The sequence below is a fragment of the Ursus arctos genome, unplaced genomic scaffold (genome assembly GCF_023065955.2).
Source record: "Ursus arctos isolate Adak ecotype North America unplaced genomic scaffold, UrsArc2.0 scaffold_32, whole genome shotgun sequence".
Classification (NCBI taxonomy): Eukaryota; Metazoa; Chordata; class Mammalia; order Carnivora; family Ursidae; genus Ursus; species Ursus arctos.
Window position 1 is genome coordinate 16162422 of NW_026623008.1, and position 21717 is coordinate 16184138.

The window sequence follows — 21717 nt, forward strand, 5'->3', positions numbered from 1 at the left end:
GCGGCTCGGCGCGCGCGTCGCCTCCGAGTCCACGTGTGGACGTGGGGCGCGGGGCGCGCGCCACCCCCCGAAGGTGCGGGCGGGTGAGTGCGAGCGTGCGCACGTGCGGCGGCGGGGTCCGCGGGCCGGTGTCAGCGGTGCGGCTCCGTGTCCCCCACCCCCACCCCCGCCTCGGTGCTGATTGGCTCGGCGCCGTGACGGGCCGGCCCCCGCCCGGGGCGGCGGCGGCGGCGGCGGGCGCGGGTGCCCGCGTGTGCGCTGTGTGCCGGCGTGTGCGCCGGGGTGTGCGCCCGGCCGCCGGGTGTGCGGGAGAGCGAGGGAGCGCGCCGACGCGCCGGCCGCTGCGGCCGAGCTGGAGGGTGCGCGGCGCCCCCGCCCGCCCGGCCCGGCCATGGCCCCCGCCTGGGGCCGCCTGCCCCCCGCCCTGTGGGTCGTCACGGCCGCAGCGGCAGCGACGGCCACCTGCGTGTCCGCGGCGCGCGGCGAAGGTGAGCAGCGGCGGCGGCGGGGCGGGGGCGGCCGAGGGGCCGGGGCGCGGCGCCCGCTGCCCTAGGCTCAACTTCCTTCCCCTGGACCCTGAGCGCCAAAGGGGCTGGGATTCCTGGGCTTGGGAGGGCGGGGGACAGGGATGGCACCGCGGGAGAGACCCGAGGTCAAGGGACAGCGCAATGGAGATGGGGACAGGACTGGGGGACAGGGACCCTAGGGCTTGAGGTTGGGGGACGGAGGCCCCCGGGGTCTGGGGGACGGCGAGGGAGGATAGGACTGAGGGGTTCAGAGCTGGAGACAGAGATTTGAGGGTTGGACACTGGGGATGAGGGAACAGGACGGGGGGGACAGAAGACAAGAGAAGAGGTATAGAGGAGAGAGGGGACAGAGCAGGGGACAGGACCAGGGGACATGGCAGGGACAGAGGACAGAGAACAGAGGGACACAGGGATGCAAGATGAGGATCAGAAGGCTGAAGAAGAGGGCAGGGGTGGCCTTGAGAGAGGGGACCAAGAACTAAGGAAGGAGGAGCAGAGAGCAGGACCAGGTTGTGGGAAGCCGGACAGAGGGGCAGAGAGGGAATCTTAGGTGGGAGGGCCGGACGGCTGGGGGGAGTCAGAGCTGGAGGGGAAGGGCAGCTCTGGTGGGCAGGAGGGTGGCCCTGGGAGGAGGGGACAGTGAGGAGCAGGCCGAGGGGCCGCAGAGGGGCTGAGGCAGGCAAGGCCCTGGAGAGCCGGGTCTGGTTCAGGGGCAAGGCGGGGGCAATCCAGCCACTCAGGGGACCCAGGGGTAGGAGGTGGGGGGTGGGAGGAGTGTGGGCTGAACACTCAGAACAAAAAAAGGTCTGGGAGGTGACCTCCTGGTGGTGGGAAGGAGCAAGGAAGGCTGGGAAGAGGCACCCATCAGGGTCCCCCAACACCCAGGGCCTCACATCAGCACACGTGCACACACAGGCGTGTGCGCACACACACACACGTACAATTAGCCCCACTGAAGTCCAGGTCCAGCCCGGGATGCCGCCCTGGGTTCTGTTCTGCACCCCACCTCCCATCCCCTAGGATCTCCTCTGCTCCTCCAGCTCTGCCCAGAGGAGGCCCAGCGTGGTATCTGGGCAGGATCCAGGGGCTGGTGTCCTGGGTCCAGAGCTGTGTTCTTACCCTGGCAGGATGAACTTCTTCCACATGCGAGGGAGCTCCAGAGCCAGTGTGCCTCATCCACACTCAGATACACCAAGGATCCACCCCCTCACGCACGAACAGCTCAGAGACACAGCCGTCCCCGAAAGCACACATGCACACACGGACCCACATCGGATTTACACACATAGACCCAGGCCTGTAGAGACTCCCATGCATGGACCGCCCCGCACCTCAACGTCACCCACAGTCAGATACACAGAAGGGCAGCCAGCATACATGCGCACAGACACGCGTGTGCACACACACGTACAGAGGCGTGCACATGAAAACACGCACAGCCCTGGGCGGATACTGCATGTATAACGAGACCCCCAAGCTTGCATTCATGCCCGCGGAAATGCGTGTGCACGTAATAAATGCACACGTAGATGAAGTCAGTCTCCAGCGGAGCAGGGACTACGGCAGGGGAGCTGAGAGGTGAGGTGAGGGCGCAGCAGAGCGGGGCCAGCTGGGGTGGCTAGTGAGCAGACGCAGGTTCCTGGGACACCGGGAGAGAATCGAGGTGGGGGCCGGGTGAGTAGGGAAGAGGGCCGGATTGGGCCACAAGGGCCTGGGGACTCCCAGGTTTGGGTTGGGGGAGGGGACAGTGTCTTACCAGCGGGATGCTGTGGGGTCCACATTGAGGCTCTGGGCTTTGGACAGTACACCCTCAACTCCTCGCTTCAGGTATCTGCTCCGGGAAGGAGGCAGCACCTTCCAGAATGGCAGACTGGCACACCCCAGAGCCCGCGGGGGAGGTGACTTTGAGCAGGCTCACCTGCAGAAGACAGGCCTGTGAGAGAGGGGACGTGCCCAGGGAAGGGGCAGTGGTTGGGGAAGAGGCAAGGGCCACAGAAAGAGGCAGGTGGGGATGTCTTTGTCCGGGGCAGACGGAGGCATTGTCCAAGGGCCAGTCCTCGCCTGTCCAGCCAATGCAGCAGAGTACCCACAGCGGGGCGGGGGTGGGCCATGCAGGCTGGACAGCCTGGGGCAGACTTTCCACAAAGGCCAGCCCTCTCTCCCGAAGGCCAGGAGTCCTTCCCAGTATCATTCCTGGGCTGGTGCAGTGCCAGGATTGGCCAGGGAGACTGTGGGCGCTCAGGGAGGGATATTTGCTCCCAGATGGGCTTCTGCAACCGTGGCAGTGCCCCGGCCTGGCCGAGTGCCCCCGTGCCAGGTCCCTCACGGGGCAGGAGAGGGCCCCACACCTGCAGAGTTGCCCCCTGAGCCCCACCAGGCTCGTAGCCCCTCATCGCTCTCTGGTGTGGGTCATCCAGCACTTTGGGGCGATCGCCGAGGCGTTCACATCCTGGCTGACATCCTCTGGCCACCCGAATTCTCCAGCCTCACCATCATGCGCTGCGTCCTCGGGGAATGTAAATCAATTTAAGTATTAGTCTCAGCGAAATGGAATGGGGGAAGGTGACGGTGCTGGAGAAAAAAAAAGAAATCGCATAATGCTTTCCACAGTGGAACAGGAAAGGCTTAGGAATTATCTGTGCTTCTCAGAGCAGGAGAGGGACCCGTTTGATCTCCCAGAACAGCCCAGAACAGCCCGGGCGGGTAGGCCTGAGAGGGATGCCTCCAGCCATCCTGCAGGTGAGGAAACTGAGCACAGAGGGGTTAAGTGATTCGCTTCACTGCAGGCCCGAGAGACCATGAGCCCAGTCCTCCCATTGGCAAATGGGGAGATGGGCCCAGAGAGGAGAATTGACTTCACGGATGGCACACAGACCTACAGGCCAGCAGTGCAAGAGGGGGAGTGAGCCCAGGCCTGGTGAACAGAAGGGTTTGCGTTTCCAAGGGGACGCAGGGGGAGTGGGGCTCAGGCTGGGCTTCTCTCTGGCCCCCAAGCAATCCCCTGCAGGCCTGTGACAGGCATGCTGGGTCTCCTCCCCAGCCCCCCATGGGAGGGGGAGGGCGTGGGAGGTAGGGAAGAAGGGGCACAAAGGGAGAGGAGAGGAGGGCAGGGACAGAGAAGCGTCTGGAAGGAGTTGGAACAAACAGCCCTAGAATCCTATAGCTCTTCCCAAATCCGATAGAATCGACTTTTGACTTATCTTTGGATTATCTGAGCCCCCTGGCTGGCTGATCAAAAATCAGCTGTGAGTGTGGTGAGGTTTCCAGGGTGGGAAGGGCCTGGAGAGTGGGCTCTGCTGGCGGCTGCCCCACCAGTCGTGCAGCTCCGGTGGGGAGGAGTCTAAGTGGTGGACATTTGCGCTGACTGCCCCGGGGTAGGGGCAGGTCTGAGCTGCGTTCAGGGGACTGGAGAACGCGCCCTCCAGCTCTGAGACCCCATCTGGAATGTGGGTCGGGATGGGGGAGCCCACAGGTCCCCCGTCACCATCCTCTCCCCGACTAGGCTCTGCTGGTCTGGGGGAAACTGCAGTGCGGCCCCCTCCCCCTCCCACCAGCCAGCAGGAGGAGAGAGCTTGCCTGACCCAGTTTTCTCTCCATTGCCTGAGAGGGAGGGAGGGAGGCGGGAAGGCTTCTCTGCCTGCGCCCCTGGCGTGGGGCCGGCTGGGGAGGGGAGATCCTTTTGCGGACACTGGGTCCATCCCCTGATCCCACCTGACCCCTGGGGACCCAGGGAGGAGGGCAGAGGCCCCTCCCCTTGTTCTGCAAGCTCTCTCCAGCTGGCCTCCCCTCTGGGGTCCCTGACAATGGGGTGGGAGGGTAAGAGGAGGGAGAAAATCAGCAAATAAGAGCATCTTCACTCCGACGTTTCCTGAAGACACTTGTCTCCATCTTGGAGGGGCAGACACAGAGCTATGCAAATTTCAGGCAGAAGGACACCCCGCCTCCCTGCAGAAAAGTTCCAGGAGGGCCCCAGCGGTTAACCCTCTGGAACCTACCCCAGCCAGCCTAGGTGGAAGCCCGTGATTGCGGGCTGGGAGAGCGGGTGCGCAGAAGAGAGCGAGAAACGGGAAGCCTTGGGAATGGGGAGCCAAGAGCCCTCTCATACTCCCGTTACCAGATAGATCGAAGGAAGCAGGGGCCCAGAGAGGTGAAGAGACTGATCCGAGGACACACAGCAATCGAGATTCAAACCCCGATTTCTTAACAGTTTAGCACGCTTTCATCAGAGAGGCAGGAGGGGCAGGACTTGGGGAAAGGGAATTAGCTTTAATAAGGCAGCGATGCCAGGTTTTACAGTTTACTCTCTAGATGTCGTTATCCCCATTTTACAGGTGAGGAAACAGGGTCAGAGAAGCCAAAGTCAGCTGCTCCTATGTAGCCGCACTGCGATCTGAGCCCAGCCCTGTCTGGCTCCAAAGTCAAGGTCTTCTCTGTTGTGCTGTTGAGACTAAGCGGGGTCCCCCTCGACCCCTCGGGGGTCTGGCTTAGAATAGACTTGCCTTTCAGGACCCAGCTCCTTCCCAGCCACGGTGACGGCTCACAGGTTCTGCTTCCTGGGCTCGGGCCGCTGGGGCTGGCGGTGCCGTCTGTGGTCGCCCCCGCGGGTGTTCTGGAAGCCAGCCCTGCCGCCTGCCCCGGTGGGGCTGCGAGCACGGTCCTGCGTGGCCCCGAGGCCCAGGGTCTTCACTGGTCAAATGGAGACAAGAGTCACCACCTCTCGGCCCCGTCGCCGTGCAGGTTACGGAGGAGGCATCTAACGCGCCCCTCGCGGAGCTCGGTGCACAGTAGGGCCGGGAGGCAGCTCTTACTGTTCTAGGCCCCCCCACAACCGATGTGCTCAGAGGACGAACAACTGCAGGCCGCCAGCCATTGCAAAGCTGGGGCCGGTCCTCCCGCAGAAGGTACGACCTCACGGTGCGAATCTTGCTGGGGGCTTTTGAATGCCAGCGTGTCCCATGAGTGAGGTGAGGATGGGGCCGACCTCACAGCACCTGGGAGGCAGGACCCGCCGTCACGCCCATTTTTCACAGGGGGAAACTGAGGCTCAGGGAGGGGCAGGGACTTGTTCGGGAACACACAGCCCCTACATGGCGGGGCTGGGGATCTGGCCCGGGGCCTCCTGGACTCCCGAGCCCATCTCTTAGCCATCCCACTGTATCACCAACCAGGGAAGCCCAGTGCTTGGGGCAGCTTGTGTTCCGGGGGTCTGGAAGGTCACATTTGGGCCCAGGTGGTGGAGGATGGCTTCAGGCAAGAGGGACTACTTGAAGCGGACCCCGAAGGAGCGGGGAAGTGAGGCATGGAGCTGGCGTGTTCGGGGCTGAGAGTAGACCAGCGTGGCCAGGTTGGGCTGTGCTGTGGGACTGCGGAAGGGTGTCCTGGGGTCTGATGCTCTCTCCTCTCCTGTTTTACAGTGAACTTGCTGGACACGTCCACCATCCACGGAGACTGGGGCTGGCTCACGTATCCGGCTCACGGGGTAGGTGACCAGCAGTGGGGCCAGTGTCACCATCAGATAGACCAAAAGGAAGCAGGCGCCCAGAGAGGAGAAGGGACTTAGCCAAGGCCACACAGCAATTAGAAACAGAGCTGCTGATTCCCTCCTTCTCTTCCTCCCTCCTTTCCTTTCCCCCCCTTCCCTCCCTTCCTCCCTCCCTCATCCCTTCCTTCCTATCTTCCTACCTTCCTTCCTTTCTTCATGCAGACCCCTGGGATTACAGAACCGACCCTGGTGCTGGGCTCCCGGTTCTTAAGTCTAAGGCTGTAGGTGTGAGATCCTTATGTCCATTCTGGGCCTGCAGATTCACGACGGGCCCCAGTCAGGCCATTCACCCCATCGGGATTGGTCCCCTCCCTCATGCCCTGCCCTCACCAGGAGCCACCCGGGCCCCTGGGACTCCCACGTGTTATTCTTGTCCATCAGAATCATCTGGGTGGCACCGTCGGCACCCACTGTAGCCAAGCCCCCAGGCTCTTCTGGGCTCCATGGTGACCCTGGGCTGAGCGCATCAGGTCTCCGTGGGTTCTGGGCTCTCAGGTGGTACCCCTCCCATCCTCCTGGGGAGCTGGCATGGTAACCCCAGGGCACCCAGGTTCCAGGCTGCACTGCCCGACCTTCCACTTCTCTTATCCAGACCTGGGGGGAATCCGTGAGCCTGGCGGAGGCCCGGTTCTGCCACCGACAAGCAGGGCGGCCCTGTGGTCGCCACCTCACTCCCTGAGTCTCAGTTCCCCGTCTGTGGCGAGGGATGAGCATGTGACGACCTCGTGGGCTTTGCTGTCAGGCTGAGGGGAGGTGACACCTGGTCTTGGCGCCGTGCCTGGCACCTGGTGCGCCCTCACTGAATGTACGATCACTGTCATTGTCAGTAGCGTGTGTCATGGTTCTGTCACAGACATTTCCTCCTGCACGCATGCGCAGAAACACACACACACATCCATGCCACAGACACAGGCGTGTCACACACACGTGACTTCTTCCGCGAGCGCCGGCCTCCACGGCTCCAGAGACAAGGGTCATAATGTTAACGATGATGGTGACAAGGACATCAAGAGTGAATATTTGTGAAGGGAGTGGGAGTATTTCTTCACTTTTCATCCAGGCCATTTGTGGCCTGTGGCGGGGGCAGGCTAGAGCCCCCCTCCTCTCCTTCTGGAGCTCTCGTCTCCGGGCAGCAGGAAGCCGAGTCCACTGTCAGTAGCCCCCGTGCCCCAGGCCTCAGGGAGCTTCACAGCAGGCCACGTGGGCCCAAGACCCCAGAGGGAACGCCTTTCTGCCTGAGCAGGTCAGCCCTGCCTAAGGGCAAAGGCTGGGTCCTTGAGGTATCCCTTAACCTCCCTGGGCCTCAGTTTCTCTCTGTGAATTGCTCCTCTGTGTGTACCCCAGATGGCTGTCTCCCGGGGGCGAGCAGAGTGTGAAGGGACTTGAGAAAGTGAGCTGGCTCTGCCCATGGCAGGGGACTGACCCTTGAGTAAGGTGACGGCCTGGCCGATGGCTGGGTCAGCTTTTCCCCTGAGACCCAGCAGCTAGGAAGGAGTGGGCCTGGCCCCAGGTGGGCTCTGGGTGTCTCTGTCTCTCTCTCCTCCTCGGAGCTTAGGACTGGGTTTTTAGAGTAACAGGGAGTTGTAAGGGCTTTAATCAGGTGGGACCATGACTGGACTTGTGTTGCTGCTGGTCGTGCTGGAAATCTAAGGTTGTTTTGCTTGCAGGGTGCTGTAAAGCATGGCTCAGAGTTATCTTATCCTGTTGGGGGGTTAGAACAAGTAACGTATATTCACACAGCTCTGAACAGTTCACAGACATGATCTCATTTAATCCCCACAACCAATCCTGCGAGTAGGTCCAGCCACCCCATTTCACAGAGGAAGGAAGCTGAGGCTCAGAGCAGCAAGGAACAACTTGCCTTCAGACAGTTTCCAAAGGATGGACTCAAACTCTAATCAGTTGGGCCCAGAGCCTGCGTTGAGTCCCCTTCCTCTTTGGTCTGTGTCCTCATCGTGAGAGGGTGGGAGGCCCTCCAGCATTGTCTGCTGAGCCGGGACCACCTTCCATCTTTATGGGGCCTGGAGATGGGGCTTGCCAGAGGGGCGAGAAGGCTGGGGGAGATCGCTGGTTCCCAAACTCTAGACCTTGACCCTGTTCCAGGCTAGCAAAGGGCTCTGCGTCCAGGGGGGTCCGGGGAGGTGCCTGGGAATCTTTTGTTTCCTAAGCTTTCCAGGGGATTCTCCTGCCCAGCTGGCTAGGGAGCCTGTGGACATGGTCCTTGGGGGTCCATGAGGTTCCTCTGACTCTGAAGGCTCGTGAGCAGCCTGGGAGCGAGGGCCGTGCAGGGCTGTCTCCAGCTGCAGCAGAGTGACCGGGTTGCCAGCTAAGGCCGCACAGCCTGAAGCCAAGCGTGCTGCTGGGTCTGGACGAGCCCGTACTCTGCTGCCTGTAATCAGTGTGGCCCAGGCAGGTCACTGGCCTCCACGTCCCCGTTTATAACACGGGGACGACCGCAGAACCTGCTACGTGCAGTTGTCATCAGTGAGGGTGCATGAAAGGGACATTTTCCTGGGAGAAACGCGAAGCTCTGGGAGGCTAAGCAGCTCTGCGAAGGTTGGGGGACATCCGGCCCAGGACCCAGGCTCTTCACCAGGCTGTGCCCCTCCCTCCGCACCCTGGGACCTGTTCCATCGCTTCCAGTGAATTAACAGGCGCTACCCAACGCTGCCTTAGGTGAGAGACACATTCCCTTGTCTCACCCGAGCCTCAGCAGCCCCTGGAGTGGGTGGGAGGGGCGGCACCGCCAGCCCATTTCACATAGGGGAAGCACAAGCTTCAGGGAGGGGAGGGGAGTCCCCAGGGTCAGTGCGTTCTGTTGCAGACAGAGGACAGAGTTGCAGAGCAATGGCGGGGGTTGGAGGAGGAGGGCACCGGGGCTTAGAAGGCGGGGGGGGCGGGGGTGCCCAGGTGGAGAACAGGGCTCGTTCCATCCTTGCACCAGCCTCCAGGAATCCGTGCCGCTCCGGGCGTCTGCAGCAGCCCCTGGGGCTGGCAGGGCGAGGCCAGGCCGTTGGCGTTGGTAGAGCGGCTGGAGCAGACTCAGATGGAGCTGATTAATTTGTCCAGGTCCCTGGCAGGAACCAGACAGGGAGCAGCTGGCTGGCTCTTTGGTGCCCCATTAATTGTGACAATGACTTTAACCCCAGATGTGACACAGCACTGCCCAGAGGCCCTGGCTACAGCGTGGGGTCCCGGGGGGTCCTTTCGGGGTAAGGGGTGTAGGAGGCATAAACTTTCAGGTGAGGCTGGCACACCCTGGACCTCTTCCCCAGGGGTCCCTGGAGGCAGGCACAGGTGGGCTGGGAAGATGCTGCCAGGTCGGCATCATAGCCGTCCCGTTCCTCTGGTGCCCGGCTGTGCCAGGCCCAAGCCGAGCCCTTGGCAGCCTACTTCTTTCATCCTCTCAATTCTCGCTGCGGTGGGCCTGTCCAGGCCCCATTTTACAGATGTGGGCACGGAGAGTTGAGACCACATGCTGGCCAAGATAAGATGAGATGGAGGGGCTTTTGTCAGACAGGAAAGACTTGAGACCCCCATGGTCCCCACTCCAGCCCTTGCGGGTCACTCAGAACCCTACAGATGCTCAGAACATCACGAGGAGTGGTTTTTACCTCCCCCACCCCCTTAGGCAATAGGATCTCTAGTTCAAGGACAATTGCCCATAGAGCCCCAAGAGAGAAGAGCAAGGCGTTGCATCTCTGGCTGACCCAAGGCAGGGACCGAGAGCCCATCCCCTCCATCTGCCCTCAGCCCCCAGACCCTCCTCAGGGCTCTCAGGGGTCCACGGAACTTCACCCACGGTGACTGCTCCCAGCCAACCAGCGTTCTGCAGTTGAGGAAGCTAGGGCCCAGAGAGGAACAGCAATTTGCCCAAGGTCACACAGCAGGTTAGAGACCAACAGGTCTTGACCTCTCGGCTCCTGGCTCATTTCCCAGCATTGGGTCTTGCATGTGAATCTTCTGCCAAGCTGGGCTATCTGGTGCTCGCTGCACGTCTCTTATACTTCCTGACCTCTCGGTGGCTCTTCCCTCCCATCCCCGCAAGAGCTTCCTGCTTCAGCCTGCAGGAAGTTTTCACCACCCCCTGGATGCCCACCCTGCTTGGCATGGAGCCCTCCACCACCTTGTCTGATGGACTGTGGGGTGGTCAAGGGAAGGGAATATTTCTGGAATGTTCCTTCCTTTCTTTTTAAAAAAAGTTGTGGTAAAATACATACAACATTTACCATCGTAACCACTTTTTAAGTCTATAGTTTAGTGGCATTAAGTACATTCACTGTGTTATGTGACCGTCCCCACCGTCCATCTCCAGAACTCTTTTCATCCTTCCAAACTGCAGCTCCATCCCCATGAAACACCAGCTCACCATTCCCCAGGCCCCCGGCCCCTGGCAACCAGCATTCCGTTCTCTGTCTCTACGGCTCTGAGGACCTCATTTCAGCGGATTCATACAATATTTGTTCTTTCCCAGCTGGCTTATTTCACTTTGCGTAATGTCCTCGAGGTTCACCGTGTCATAGCACACATCTGAATTTCCTTCCTTTTTAAGGCCGAGCACCATCCCATTGCTTGGCTACGTCCCATCTCGTGTACCAGTCACCCGACGAGGGACACATTTGGGTTGTTTCTACCTTTTGGCTCCTGCGAATAATGCTGCACGAACTCGAGTGTATACGTATCTGTTTGAGACCCTGCTTGCAATTCTTTTGCGTGTATACGCAGAACGGAATTGCCGGGTCGCAGGGTAGGTCTGTTTTTAACTTTCTGAGGAACCTCCGCGCTGCTTTCCACAGCAGCTGCCCCGTCTTACCCTCCCACCAACAGGGCACAAGCGTTCCAGTGCCTCCACGTCCTCCCCAGCATTTGTCATTTACTGTTGTCTAGATACTCGCCATCCCCGTGAGTGTGAGGTGTCTCTTGTTGTGGTTCTGATTTGTATTTCCCTAACGATGAGTGACGGTGAGCATCTTTCCGTGGACTATTTGACCATCTATATGTTTTCTTTGGACAAATGTCTATTCGAGTCTTTTGCCCATTTTTCAATCGGGCTGTTCGTTTTTTTGTTGTTGAGTTGTAGGAGTTCTTTATATATTCTGGATATCAATCCCTCATCAGACCCATGATTTGCAGGTATGTTCTCTCCGTTCTGTGAGTTGTCTTTCATTCTGTTGATCGAGTCTGATTTATTTCTGAATCACTGATGCCTGGCTAGCACCTGGCACAGAAGCCACCACGTTCAACTTTCCCACATGCTGGGACTCCCTTGTTGAAGGCTTTGGGGCATGGTCAGGTCCATGCCTTAGAAAGATCCCTCTGGCAACTGAAAGGAAACGACCCGTGGGCTCCCTGACTTACCCAAGCAAAGTCGACCCCCCACCCCCAGCCTCCCACCCTGGAGTGTTTGGAGCCACCATAAGGACACAGGGTTGGGTCTTGTAGCTTTGGCATCAGTTCCGGTCCTGGCTCCCCCACTCACTAGCTGGGTGGCTTCAGACACGGGGCTCACACCTATTTCCGCATCTGTAAAAATGCAGCAAATAACACTTTTTGGAGGGTGTGGCACTCGGGGGGATCACATCTCACAGTGATGGTCCGGTAGAAGGTTGGCAACTCAAGGGCAGAGAACATTCGGTCTTCCCAGGGATGCCCCCGGCCCGCGAATGTGTGGCAGGGGTGACTGGCAGGAGGGGGCGGGGTGCTCCCGCTCATTGCAGCGCTGCGCTCTGTCTGCCCGCAGTGGGACTCCATCAACGAGGTGGACGAGTCCTTCCAGCCCATCCACACGTACCAGGTGTGCAACGTCATGAGCCCCAACCAGAACAACTGGCTACGCACCAGCTGGGTGCCCCGCGACGGTGCCCGGCGCGTCTACGCCGAGATCAAGTTCACCCTGCGTGACTGCAACAGCATGCCCGGTGTGCTGGGCACCTGTAAGGAGACCTTCAACCTCTACTACTTGGAGTCGGACCGCGACCTGGGCGCCAGCACACAAGAAAGCCAGTTCCTCAAAATTGACACCATTGCAGCTGACGAGAGCTTCACGGGTGCCGACCTGGGCGTGCGACGCCTCAAGCTCAACACGGAGGTGCGCGGCGTGGGCCCCCTCAGCAAGCGCGGCTTCTATCTGGCCTTCCAGGACATCGGGGCATGCCTCGCCATCCTGTCCCTCCGCATCTATTACAAGAAGTGCCCCACTACGGTGCGCAACCTGGCTGCCTTCTCGGAGGCGGTGACGGGGGCCGACTCGTCCTCGCTGGTGGAGGTGCGGGGCCAGTGCGTGCGGCACTCCGAGGAGCGGGACACGCCCAAGATGTACTGCAGCGCCGAAGGCGCGTGGCTGGTGCCCATCGGCAAGTGCGTGTGCAGCGCCGGCTACGAGGAGCGGCGGGACGCCTGTGTGGGTGAGCGCGCCGCGCGTGGGCGGCCGGGCGGCACCGGGCTCAGTCCGGGCGGGGCTGCCGGGGTGTGGGGGGGTGTTGCGGTCGGCAGGCATGGGGGTGGGGGTGCAAACAGCGTCTGGGAAGATGGGTGACCCGCTGGCGTTTCTGTGTGGGCAAATACACCAGGCCGTGCGTGTGTGTGTGTGTGTGTGTGTGTGTGTGTGTGTGTGTGTGTGGAGCAGGGGGAGGGAGAAGAGAGGGAGACACACCAGAGCCAGGTGGTACCGTCTGTGGGCATTGCGGAGACGTACCTCTGGGGACACCTGCAGGGTTGGGCGTCCAGCTGGGGACATGCCTGTGGGAGGGGACGATACTATGAGCGACCTTACATCAGGCATCGTTTTAGGCATTTTTCACATATTAACTCATTTAGTCCCCAGAGCTAGCCTATGAAATAGAAGCTACTGTGATCCTGGTTTATAGAGGAGGAGACTGAGGCACAGAGAGGCAAAGCAACTTGCCCAGGGGCACACAGCTAGGAAGCGGCAGAGCTGTGATTTGAACCCAGAAGTCTGGCTCCGGAGTGGAGTGGAGGGAAGGGGCAGCAGTCCCTGAGGGCAGGCGTGCAGCATGGGGCCACTGGGAAGGTGTGCAGGCAGGGGCGCCCAGGGAGCATGGTCTCCGTTGGGTGTGTCCCTGGGTCAGCTGACCCCGCCTGCCTGTGTCTGGGGGGATCTTGTCCAGGGACCTGTGGGAGAGGACAGCCAAGGTCCTTGGGAAGGGGAAGCCGAGGATGGAACAGCACGGCTCCTGTTCCCATGAGCGTGCGGCTTGGGTTTCCACGCAAGCGGACCAGAGACCAGGAGCCAGTCCCAGACCCCAGGCTGTGGGCGTGTCACCCTTGCACTGTGCCCGTGTGGGGCCGGTGTAGCCGGGCATCCCAGGCACCCGGGACACTGCGAGAGTTGGTTGGACGGACAGCTGGTGCCCCATGTTACTGGTCTCAGCCTGGTTGCCCTCTGCCCTTCCCTGGCCTCCCTGGGGGGCTGGACACATGGCTGCTCGGCCAGTCAGAGCATAGCGAAGCCTGCTGTTGGGACCACTGGTGCTCCTGGGGGAGGAAGATGTTCCTATGCAGAGATCAGAGAGGCTTTGGCCTGGCCCCAGATAAGACGTGGGACGGGACCCATCCCTCAGCCCCACGCAGGCAGGAAAGACCCCTTAGTGCTCACAGGACGGAGCGGGGCACAGGTCCAGAGTTTCAGATCTCTGGGATCAGAATACTCCATCCAGCTACCAGGCTCCTTCCAGCCCCTCTCTGGGGCTCTCCGGTTTCCTTAAGAAGTCCTTCACACTCTCAATGGCTACGAGTCTTCATCTCTTGGGACCCTAACCGCCAAAGCACCTTCTGTGACGTTTGCCTGTTTCTGGACTTGCTCTGCCCCCTGTGGCCGCATCTGTCAGACTCCCAGGCTTCCAGCCTCTCCTGGTTCCCATCACAGTCCATCTCAACTGGCTTCCAGCACCCCCTCCTTCTGATGGGGACAATAAAGTCCCTTAGCAACAGTTCTCGAGTGTTTGCCGTGGGCCGGGCACCTTCGTAAGCACCTCTTACTCGTCATGGCAGTTACTCACTCTGTTAAGCATCGGGTGTGTCCCAGGCATGGGGATTTAGGCACGGGGAGTCCCTGCACTCGGGGAGTTCACACACTTTCTCATGCTTACACCAGTCCTCTAAGCGAGGTAGCCTATCTCCATCTTACAGATGCGACAAACTGAGCCCTTCAAGCTAAATCACAGTGTAGGGCTCTGATCCCAGGCTGGCTCCCTCCAGAGCCCTGAACTGCTTCCTAGGTCCGCAGAGCCCTCTGCCAGACCCCGCTTCCCTCCTCCCTGGGGTAACAGCACAACAGTTAGTCACTGGCACAGCACAGGCCATAATAATAGGGCCAGCTGGTCGGTGGATACCTGCTTAAGGTCAACCACTGACCCCAACTCTGGATTTAGCCAGCAAGCGCAAGTAAGACACTTTCCTGTCCAGCGTGCAGTGGGACACCCTTCTCCTTGGAAACTGGTCCTCCTGATGGTGGGGCCAGAGGTCTCGGGTCGTGCTCCAGCCCCCTTGTTTGACAGGGGTGGAAAGTGGAGCCCAGAGAGGGAATGTGTCTTGCCCCAGGCCCCGCAGCGAGTCAAGGGCAGGACGGCAGGTAGAAGCTCCCTAGTCCCGGGGCACCTGGGTGGCTCAGTCGTTAGGTGTCTGCCTTTGGCTCAGGGTGTGATCCCAGGGTTCTGGGATCAAGCCCCACATCGGGCTCCGTACTCTTCTGGGAGCCTGCTTCTTCCTCTCCTACTCCCCCTGCTTGTGTTCCCTCTCTCACTGGCTGTCCCTCTCTCTGTCAAATAAATAAATAAAATCTTAAAAAAAAAAAAAAAAAAGAAGAAGAAGAAGCAGCTCCCTAGTCCCGAGCAGCAGGACCTTCCCAGGGCTGGGAGAGGCCGAGGCCATCCCCATTGCCTGGAACTGCTGGTGCATTAATAAAAAATAATAAAGAAATGCCAAAGCGGGGTTAGGAAATTGCAGCATATTTTGAATTTTACACTTAAATCACAATACAACATAATTATGCCAGTTGGAAGATAATTATAGGTTTTATAAAAAATATTAATTCCTAATGCACTGCAGGCAGAGAGGTCTGGGGATGGAATGCCAGTGGCAAGTCGCACGAGGAGAGACTTTTCTCACCCCTGTGAGTGGCTTTCTGGGATTGTCTGTGTAACCTCCTTGGGAGAAGTAGCATGGGTCTGACACGGAGCCCTTCCACAGGTGGGAGGCCCCGGCTGGTGGCCCTGCCAGGAGCCCCTGTCCCCACCCCTCCTTGGGTGGGTAGCCTGAGAGTGGGGAGGTTGGGGGCCAAACAGGAGCCGGGAACAGACTGGGGGTGCCTTTCTGGGCGATGTGGGTTGTCTTCTTCCTCTCAAAGCTGTATCTCCCCTCTGCCACCAACCAACCTGAGTGGGACACCCTGAGGACCGTGGGTCCCGCCTGGCCTTCTCCATCGGACAGTTGTCTCTGAGCAAAAAGTTGAGGAGGAAGGGCTGGGCCTTGGGGTCCCGGCTTGCCCAGCCTGATCCCACTGCCTTCTAGGAGGAGGAGGGGATCCAGAGCCCGAGGCCTGCGACAGGGCCCAGCCCAGGGCAACAGCCACCCTCCCAGCCTGCAGGCCCCCTGCCCCCTGCTTTCCCCCTCACAGCTTTCCACATACATGGCCAGGGAACACTTGATCTCACCGAGAAGACAGTGGAGTCCAGGAGAAGGGACCAAGCCAGTCACGGGGCTCTGCGAGGCCTTACTGAGACCCGCAGAAGAACGTCAGAGCCATGGGGAGCCGGTCCAGTTTACCAGTGGGGAAGCGAGGGCCCGGAGAGCTAAAGTGACCGGTCCAGGGGCCCACTGCTAGGAGGGGTCGATTGGATCCCAGATCTCTAACCAGAGCGCCCCCCACACAGCACAGCGCCAGGCCCAGGCACCTGTCCCCACGGCTGGCTGCAGCCACCCCCCGCCCCCCCGCCAGGCAGGGGAAAGACCTCTCAGAACATCACCCCATGGAGGAGCAGCCCCCAGTCTGAAAGTCCTGGTTGCCGTCCTTCCCGTCACCTGGACGCAGAATACAAACCACCCTCGGAGGCCCTAATCATTTTTCTATAAATATCAGAGAGTCTTGCTTCAGAGGGGGAGCGTGAGCCACGAGCTCTTTCGCCTTCCTGACTGTGTTTAAAATCTGATTTAGAATTAATTTCCTTTGGTCATCCACCGGCGGACACCTTATTTGTCAAATCTCAGGCTCTTGGCGGGGGAGAGGGGAGAGGTGGCGGGGCTGCAGGCAGCTGCCGGCCGGGCGGGCGGCCTGGGCAAGGTGCCCTCGGCAGGGGCAGCGGCCCCGCCTGGCGCTCGGCCCACACGCCGGGCACGCGGGCTCCGGAAGCGCCCTGGGTCGGCGGGCAGGGCCGGGCCCCAGCCCAGAGCTGCTCCATCTGTCTCAGCCATTAATTCCCGGCTCTGCCTCCAGGTCTCCGGGCTCCCCGAGGCCTGGTGATTAGTATTCTTATTAAAGATTATTTTATTTTCATTGCGCGGATTAATCTGGCTTTGACACGTTCTAGCCATATGGGTATAAGCGGAGCGTGTGAGAAGCACCCACCGGCGAGCGGCAGAATGGCCGGGCCATCTCTAAGCCCTGCACCCGTGTTGAGAGGCTGGTGGGGGAAGGGCCTGGGCCCCAGAGGCTCCCCCACCTCAGTTTGCCTTCTTTCTCAGCGGGGAGCCTCAGGCAAGGTCCTTGGCCTGTGTCCTCCCTGCCAAACTCGTGTTATTTCCAGCCACATAGCATGGTGATAAGTGCCAGGCATGGTCCTGGCGTGAATTCACATGTCCTCACTCAGGTCCCCCTCACAAACAGCCCTAGCAGGTGGGACCTATTATTATCCCCATTTTACAGATGAAGAAACTGAGGCCCAGCAACCTGCCCAGCATCCCTTAGCCCAGGTGAAGGGGTTAGACCAGAAGAGGAACCCAGGCAGCCTGCTCCCGAGTCTCTGCTCTTAACTGACAAGTTAAGTGGCCGGTCAGGACTCAAGTACTGTGGGCCATCTCACCGGGCTTCCTTCGTGCCATGAACCACACCGACGTGTCACCACGCATTTTCTGTGCCTGTCACGGCTCAGAGAGCTCCTCGAGAGCCGAACCCGCTCTTGCTTATCTCGGCTCCATAGTAGCAGCTCAGTAAATCTGGGGGAAGGAACAAATAAGCGCCGGGCAGAATGAGCCAACGGCCCCTGAAATGCTGACCGGCACAGATCTGATCACGACAGTGGGGATTACGGGCATCCAGCTCAAAAACGGGTTGCACAAATATTTGCCGATGAAGTGCAAAGCCGTCTTCCTCTGCCCGATTCCTGGGCCCAGAGGAAGGCTCTTCGGCTTGCCCCAGCACTGTGTCTCCTGGAGGACTTCTCGGAGGAGGAGGTGAGATCACAGTGTGTCACCTAGAAGCCCCACAGCCCCAAGCTCCCAGCCCCCCATCAGGCCCGAGACCTCTTGGGGTCTCTGCAGGGGGGAGGGAGGAAGTCTCAAAGCGGAGGCACGTTTTCCTCAGCTCTCCAGCCTGTAGGCCCCGTCTGGCTCCGCGGCCTCCGCGTCTGTGAAGCAAACGCGAGGGCAGTGTCATTCCTCCTGGTTTCAGGTTTTCTCTCAGGCTGGGAGAATTTTACAAATTAACTTGACTTTAGCTATTATAATAACGAGATACGATTTTTTTTTTTTTAAATGACATGATGTCTTTTCAAGGGAAGCTTCTCTCAAGCATCAAGTTTCCCAGAACCGGACTTAGTGGATAGACTTCCCAGTGAACCTGTCGTGGTCCCTGTTGCAAAGGAGGCCAGGTCCATGGTGCGGCCGGGAGCTGCCTGGCCAGCAGCCTCGAGTCCTCCAGAGCTCCCGGGCTCGCACTCGGCCCAGAGCAGATAATGGCAGGATTCACTTGCTTCGAAAACTCCTACGGGCGCTGACAACTTCTGCTCTGAGCCAGACACGAGGAAGGTTGAGACGAACAAGGCCTCCCTGCCCTGGTCACAAGACGCTGTCCACAGACAGCTTCTGGTTTGGGAGGCGAGTCAGACGTACAGATAAAACAGGACGGCCGTTGTGTGATAGGCGGTGGTCCTGAGCGGGGGCTGCAGAAGTGGGGCAGGGAGTGGTGGCTTCTGTGTACCTGCATGTGTGTGTGCGTGTGTGTGCGTGTGTGTGTGTGTGTGTGTGTGTGTGTGTTTAGGTGTGGAGAAAGGCTTCATTCAAAGGGACAGTTAAAAATGAATCTTAAAATTGAGTTCAACAGGTTGACCAAGGGGACAGAAGCCATCCCAGGAAGAAGGCACAGCACATGCAAAGGCCCTGAGGCAGGAAACAAGCTGCCAGATGTGGGGACTGGCCAGTCCTTTAGTTCAGCCAGTGAAGAAGCGGTGACACTGGAGGAGGCGGTGGGAGGGCTACGAATGCCAGGCGTGGCCGTTTAGGCCATGGGGAGCCCATGAGGGTTTGAACGGGCAGTGACGGAGCCAGGTGTCATTTTAGGGAATTCCTCAACCTAGAATGTCTCCTCTCCCTGCAACGCTGACTTGTTCTTATTTTGTAGGCAAGACTCAAATATCATTTACTTCTCCAGGAAGTTAGCTCCTCCCACCATTTACCCTTTGCCACATCACCCGCTTTTTTCCTTTCTGGAAATGATCACAGCCTCCGTTACCGCGTGCCTCCCCCTCCAAGGGGCTGGCTCTGTGAGGGCAGAGACTGTGTCGATCTCGTTCACGGCCATGTCTCTGGCGCCCGGATCCGTGCCTGGCGCAGAGTAGGCGCTCGTAAATACTGCTTGCATAAATGGCAGTCAGGCGGGCAGGTGGGGCCGGGGAGGCAGGGCTGGAGGTCAGGGCATCCAGGTAAGAGATGATGCAGATATGGAGAGGCTGGGGAGAGGGTCACCTACAGGATAGGTCCGTCCCAGTCACGGTGACAGTGCCTCTGGGAGGGGGGGGAGCCTGCGATTCCAAGGGGGTCATTGCCTGGGGAGCTTGGAAAACAGAGTCCCAGGCCCCACGCTGTCTCTTCCACCCACGTGGCTGTGGGGGGCCTGGAATCTGTATTTTTATTGGGGTCTTATTACCTGGTCACATTGCCACCCACTCCATTCCCTTCCAGCTTTCGTTCCTCCCCAAGTCGCAACCCTTGGCGTAGCCTCTTGACCCCCACATTCGAGGCAGTGTCTCACTCGGGGTGGGGGTCCTGTGATGGACAGATTCAGGCTGGAGACAGTCCTGGTCAGGAAGTGCCACTGGAGGAGACGTGACTCTGGTTTGAAGAGGCTCTTTCCTGGGCCGACTTCGGGGCTGGGACTCAAGTATCGGGGTCCGGCCTCTGCTCTGCCCCCGACTTGCTGTGCAACCCAGTGTAAGTCACAGACCCTCTCTGTGCTTCGGTCCCTCCCTCTGCCTATGAGGGTAGGACCGGGTGAGGCTGAAGGTCTGCACCGGTGTCCCTTGGGAGATCCTGCTGGAAGCCCTGGGTCAGAGCGAGAGCTGTCCTGGGCCGGCCAGTGTGGCCCGGCCGGCTCCTCTGAAGCCACCTTGTCCTCTGCAGCCTGTGAGCTGGGCTTCTACAAGTCGGCCCCTGGGGACCAGCTCTGCGCCCGCTGCCCTCCCCACAGCCACTCTGCGGCCCCCGCTGCCCAGGCCTGTCGCTGTGACCTCAGCTACTACCGCGCGGCCCTGGACCCACCCTCTGCAGCCTGCACCCGTGAGTACCAGCCTGAGCCCCAGAATCCTGCACCGGGGGCCAGGACCCCATGCTCCCGGGCTCCAGGGAGCCAGTGCTCTGGGGCTGAGGCAGGGACACGTGGCTCTCTGGGACCAGGGGCCAGTCTAGGGTTGGGGAGGTGACTCTAACTCTGCTCAGTGGGGGTCCCTACCTTGACCTCTCTGGGGTCCCCACTTCCTGCCATATGTCACCTGCCACCTCTCCAGGGAAATCTTTCCTTCCTTTCCTCTGTCTTCTCTGCTTCGGAGGGCAGATGAGAGGTGGCTTTGGTCATCTTCTCACCCAGCAGTGACAGTGATGTCCTGGGAGCTGGGGTGGGCAAGCCAGGGGGTTCCCGTGAAGCAAAGGAATGTCAGAGGAGCCGCCCCCGCCGGATCCCTGTCATCCCTGATGAAGCGCTCAGAGCTGCCTTAGTGTGTGTGCGACGTGTGCGTGAGTGTGTATCGGGAATACACGTGGCTGCCAGCTCGGAGGATGGCACGTGCGCCCTGGATGCCTGCAGTGATTGTGACACTGTGCGTGTCTGTGTCGGCAGCTGTGCCTGTGGAAGACGCCTGCGTAGTGTTTGTACGCTCGAGTGTGAGCGTCAGAGCCTTGCGCCCGTGTGTGTAAAGGATTGTTAGCGCTCTGTGTGCCCATCTGGGTCCCTGGACGGGACTCCCGAGCCCCTGCAGAGCTTGAACGAATGTGCCTTGTGGGTTCAGTGTGCGCACGCCTAGCTCTGCCGGGGAGGCGCGTGTGCCTGGAGAGAGTGTGGTTGTGTGTGCTCACGCCCTGTGTACCTGGGGGGACTGCAAGGGACCCTGGCACCGTGCCTGCAGGGCTGCGTGACTGTCTCGGCATTCTGCCGACAGGGCCCCTTCATCGCCTCCTCCCCTGGCCCAAAGGGGCCTCTCACGCTCCCATCCCATTTGGGAGGGCGGCAGCCAGCTCAGCCCACCCCGTTTGCCAACCCTGGTCTCTTGTGGGGTGAGGGGCACGTCACACAGTTCTGACTGGTTCTGCCCCCTAATCTCTCCCAGCCTCAGTCCCCAATCTCCCTCTCTCCCCTCCTCCATCACACCAAGCCCGCAGGGTCCTTGTACGTAACAGGTGGGAGAGTACGTACACACACACACAGTCTCCCTCCCTCCCTCCCTCCCCCCTTCTGCCCAGACCCGTGCATTTTCCCCACGTGGGACCTGCCAGGGCAGAAAGGACGGCTGAGTGACGTGGTGACTACCGTGGGCTTTGCAGGCAAGGCGAGCCCAGCTCTAGGTCGTGGACGCTCATACTAGCGAGCCAGACCCCAGTTTTCCTCCAGATCCACAATTCAGTGCCCTCAGGTTCTAGAAATCTTAAAGACTGCAAAAGACAAGGCTTTTAGTATTCCATACCCTTCAGATTCTATGATTCTGAGATTCTGCTCTTCTATTTTCTCAAGATCTAAGAGTCCCTACATGGGATGCTGAGAACTGGAATTCTGAGCCCCAGGGGTCCCCACGGCCCCCCACGCCCTCCAGACTCAAATCCCCACCCCCATGAGCCTACCCCAGCCCCCTTCCCCCAGCCCCCGCTCTCCAGTCTCTGCGCTGCCCAGACTGGGGCTCCCGTGGGGGTGGGGGCGGGCACCCAATGCCGCAGAGACCCCACTGCGCTACCCGCCACCTCCCCTGCCCCCCACAGCAGCGCTCAGTGATCTCCGCCATAACTCCAGCACTGGGGTTAAGGAGTGGGATGCGGAACGCAAATGGCAGGGGCATCTCACACCCAGGGCGGCTGCCGTGGGCACCCCCAGGGCTGTCAGTCTCTCAGCCTGCTCTGGGTGGAAACTTCGGGAAACACAAACCCGGGATCCCTGTGGTCCAGCAGTGGGCTGGGGAGGGGCAGAGCTTTCTGGACACAGACCCGACACTGGGTCCA

The 21717-nt window shown here is 60.0% G+C and overlaps 1 protein-coding gene across 1 annotated transcript in view; it reads left to right on the forward strand.

The window, feature by feature from the left end:
• Positions 1-391: 391 nt before the first annotated feature.
• The window catches only part of EPHA8 (EPH receptor A8), a 33635-nt gene continuing 12309 nt past the window's right edge, over positions 392-21717 (forward strand). Inside the window, exons 1-4 of the mRNA XM_026517102.3 lie at positions 392-488; positions 5942-6006; positions 11810-12473; positions 19639-19794. Of these exons, the coding sequence (XP_026372887.1) occupies positions 392-488; positions 5942-6006; positions 11810-12473; positions 19639-19794 (982 nt within the window). The remainder of the gene's footprint in view (positions 489-5941; positions 6007-11809; positions 12474-19638; positions 19795-21717) is intronic.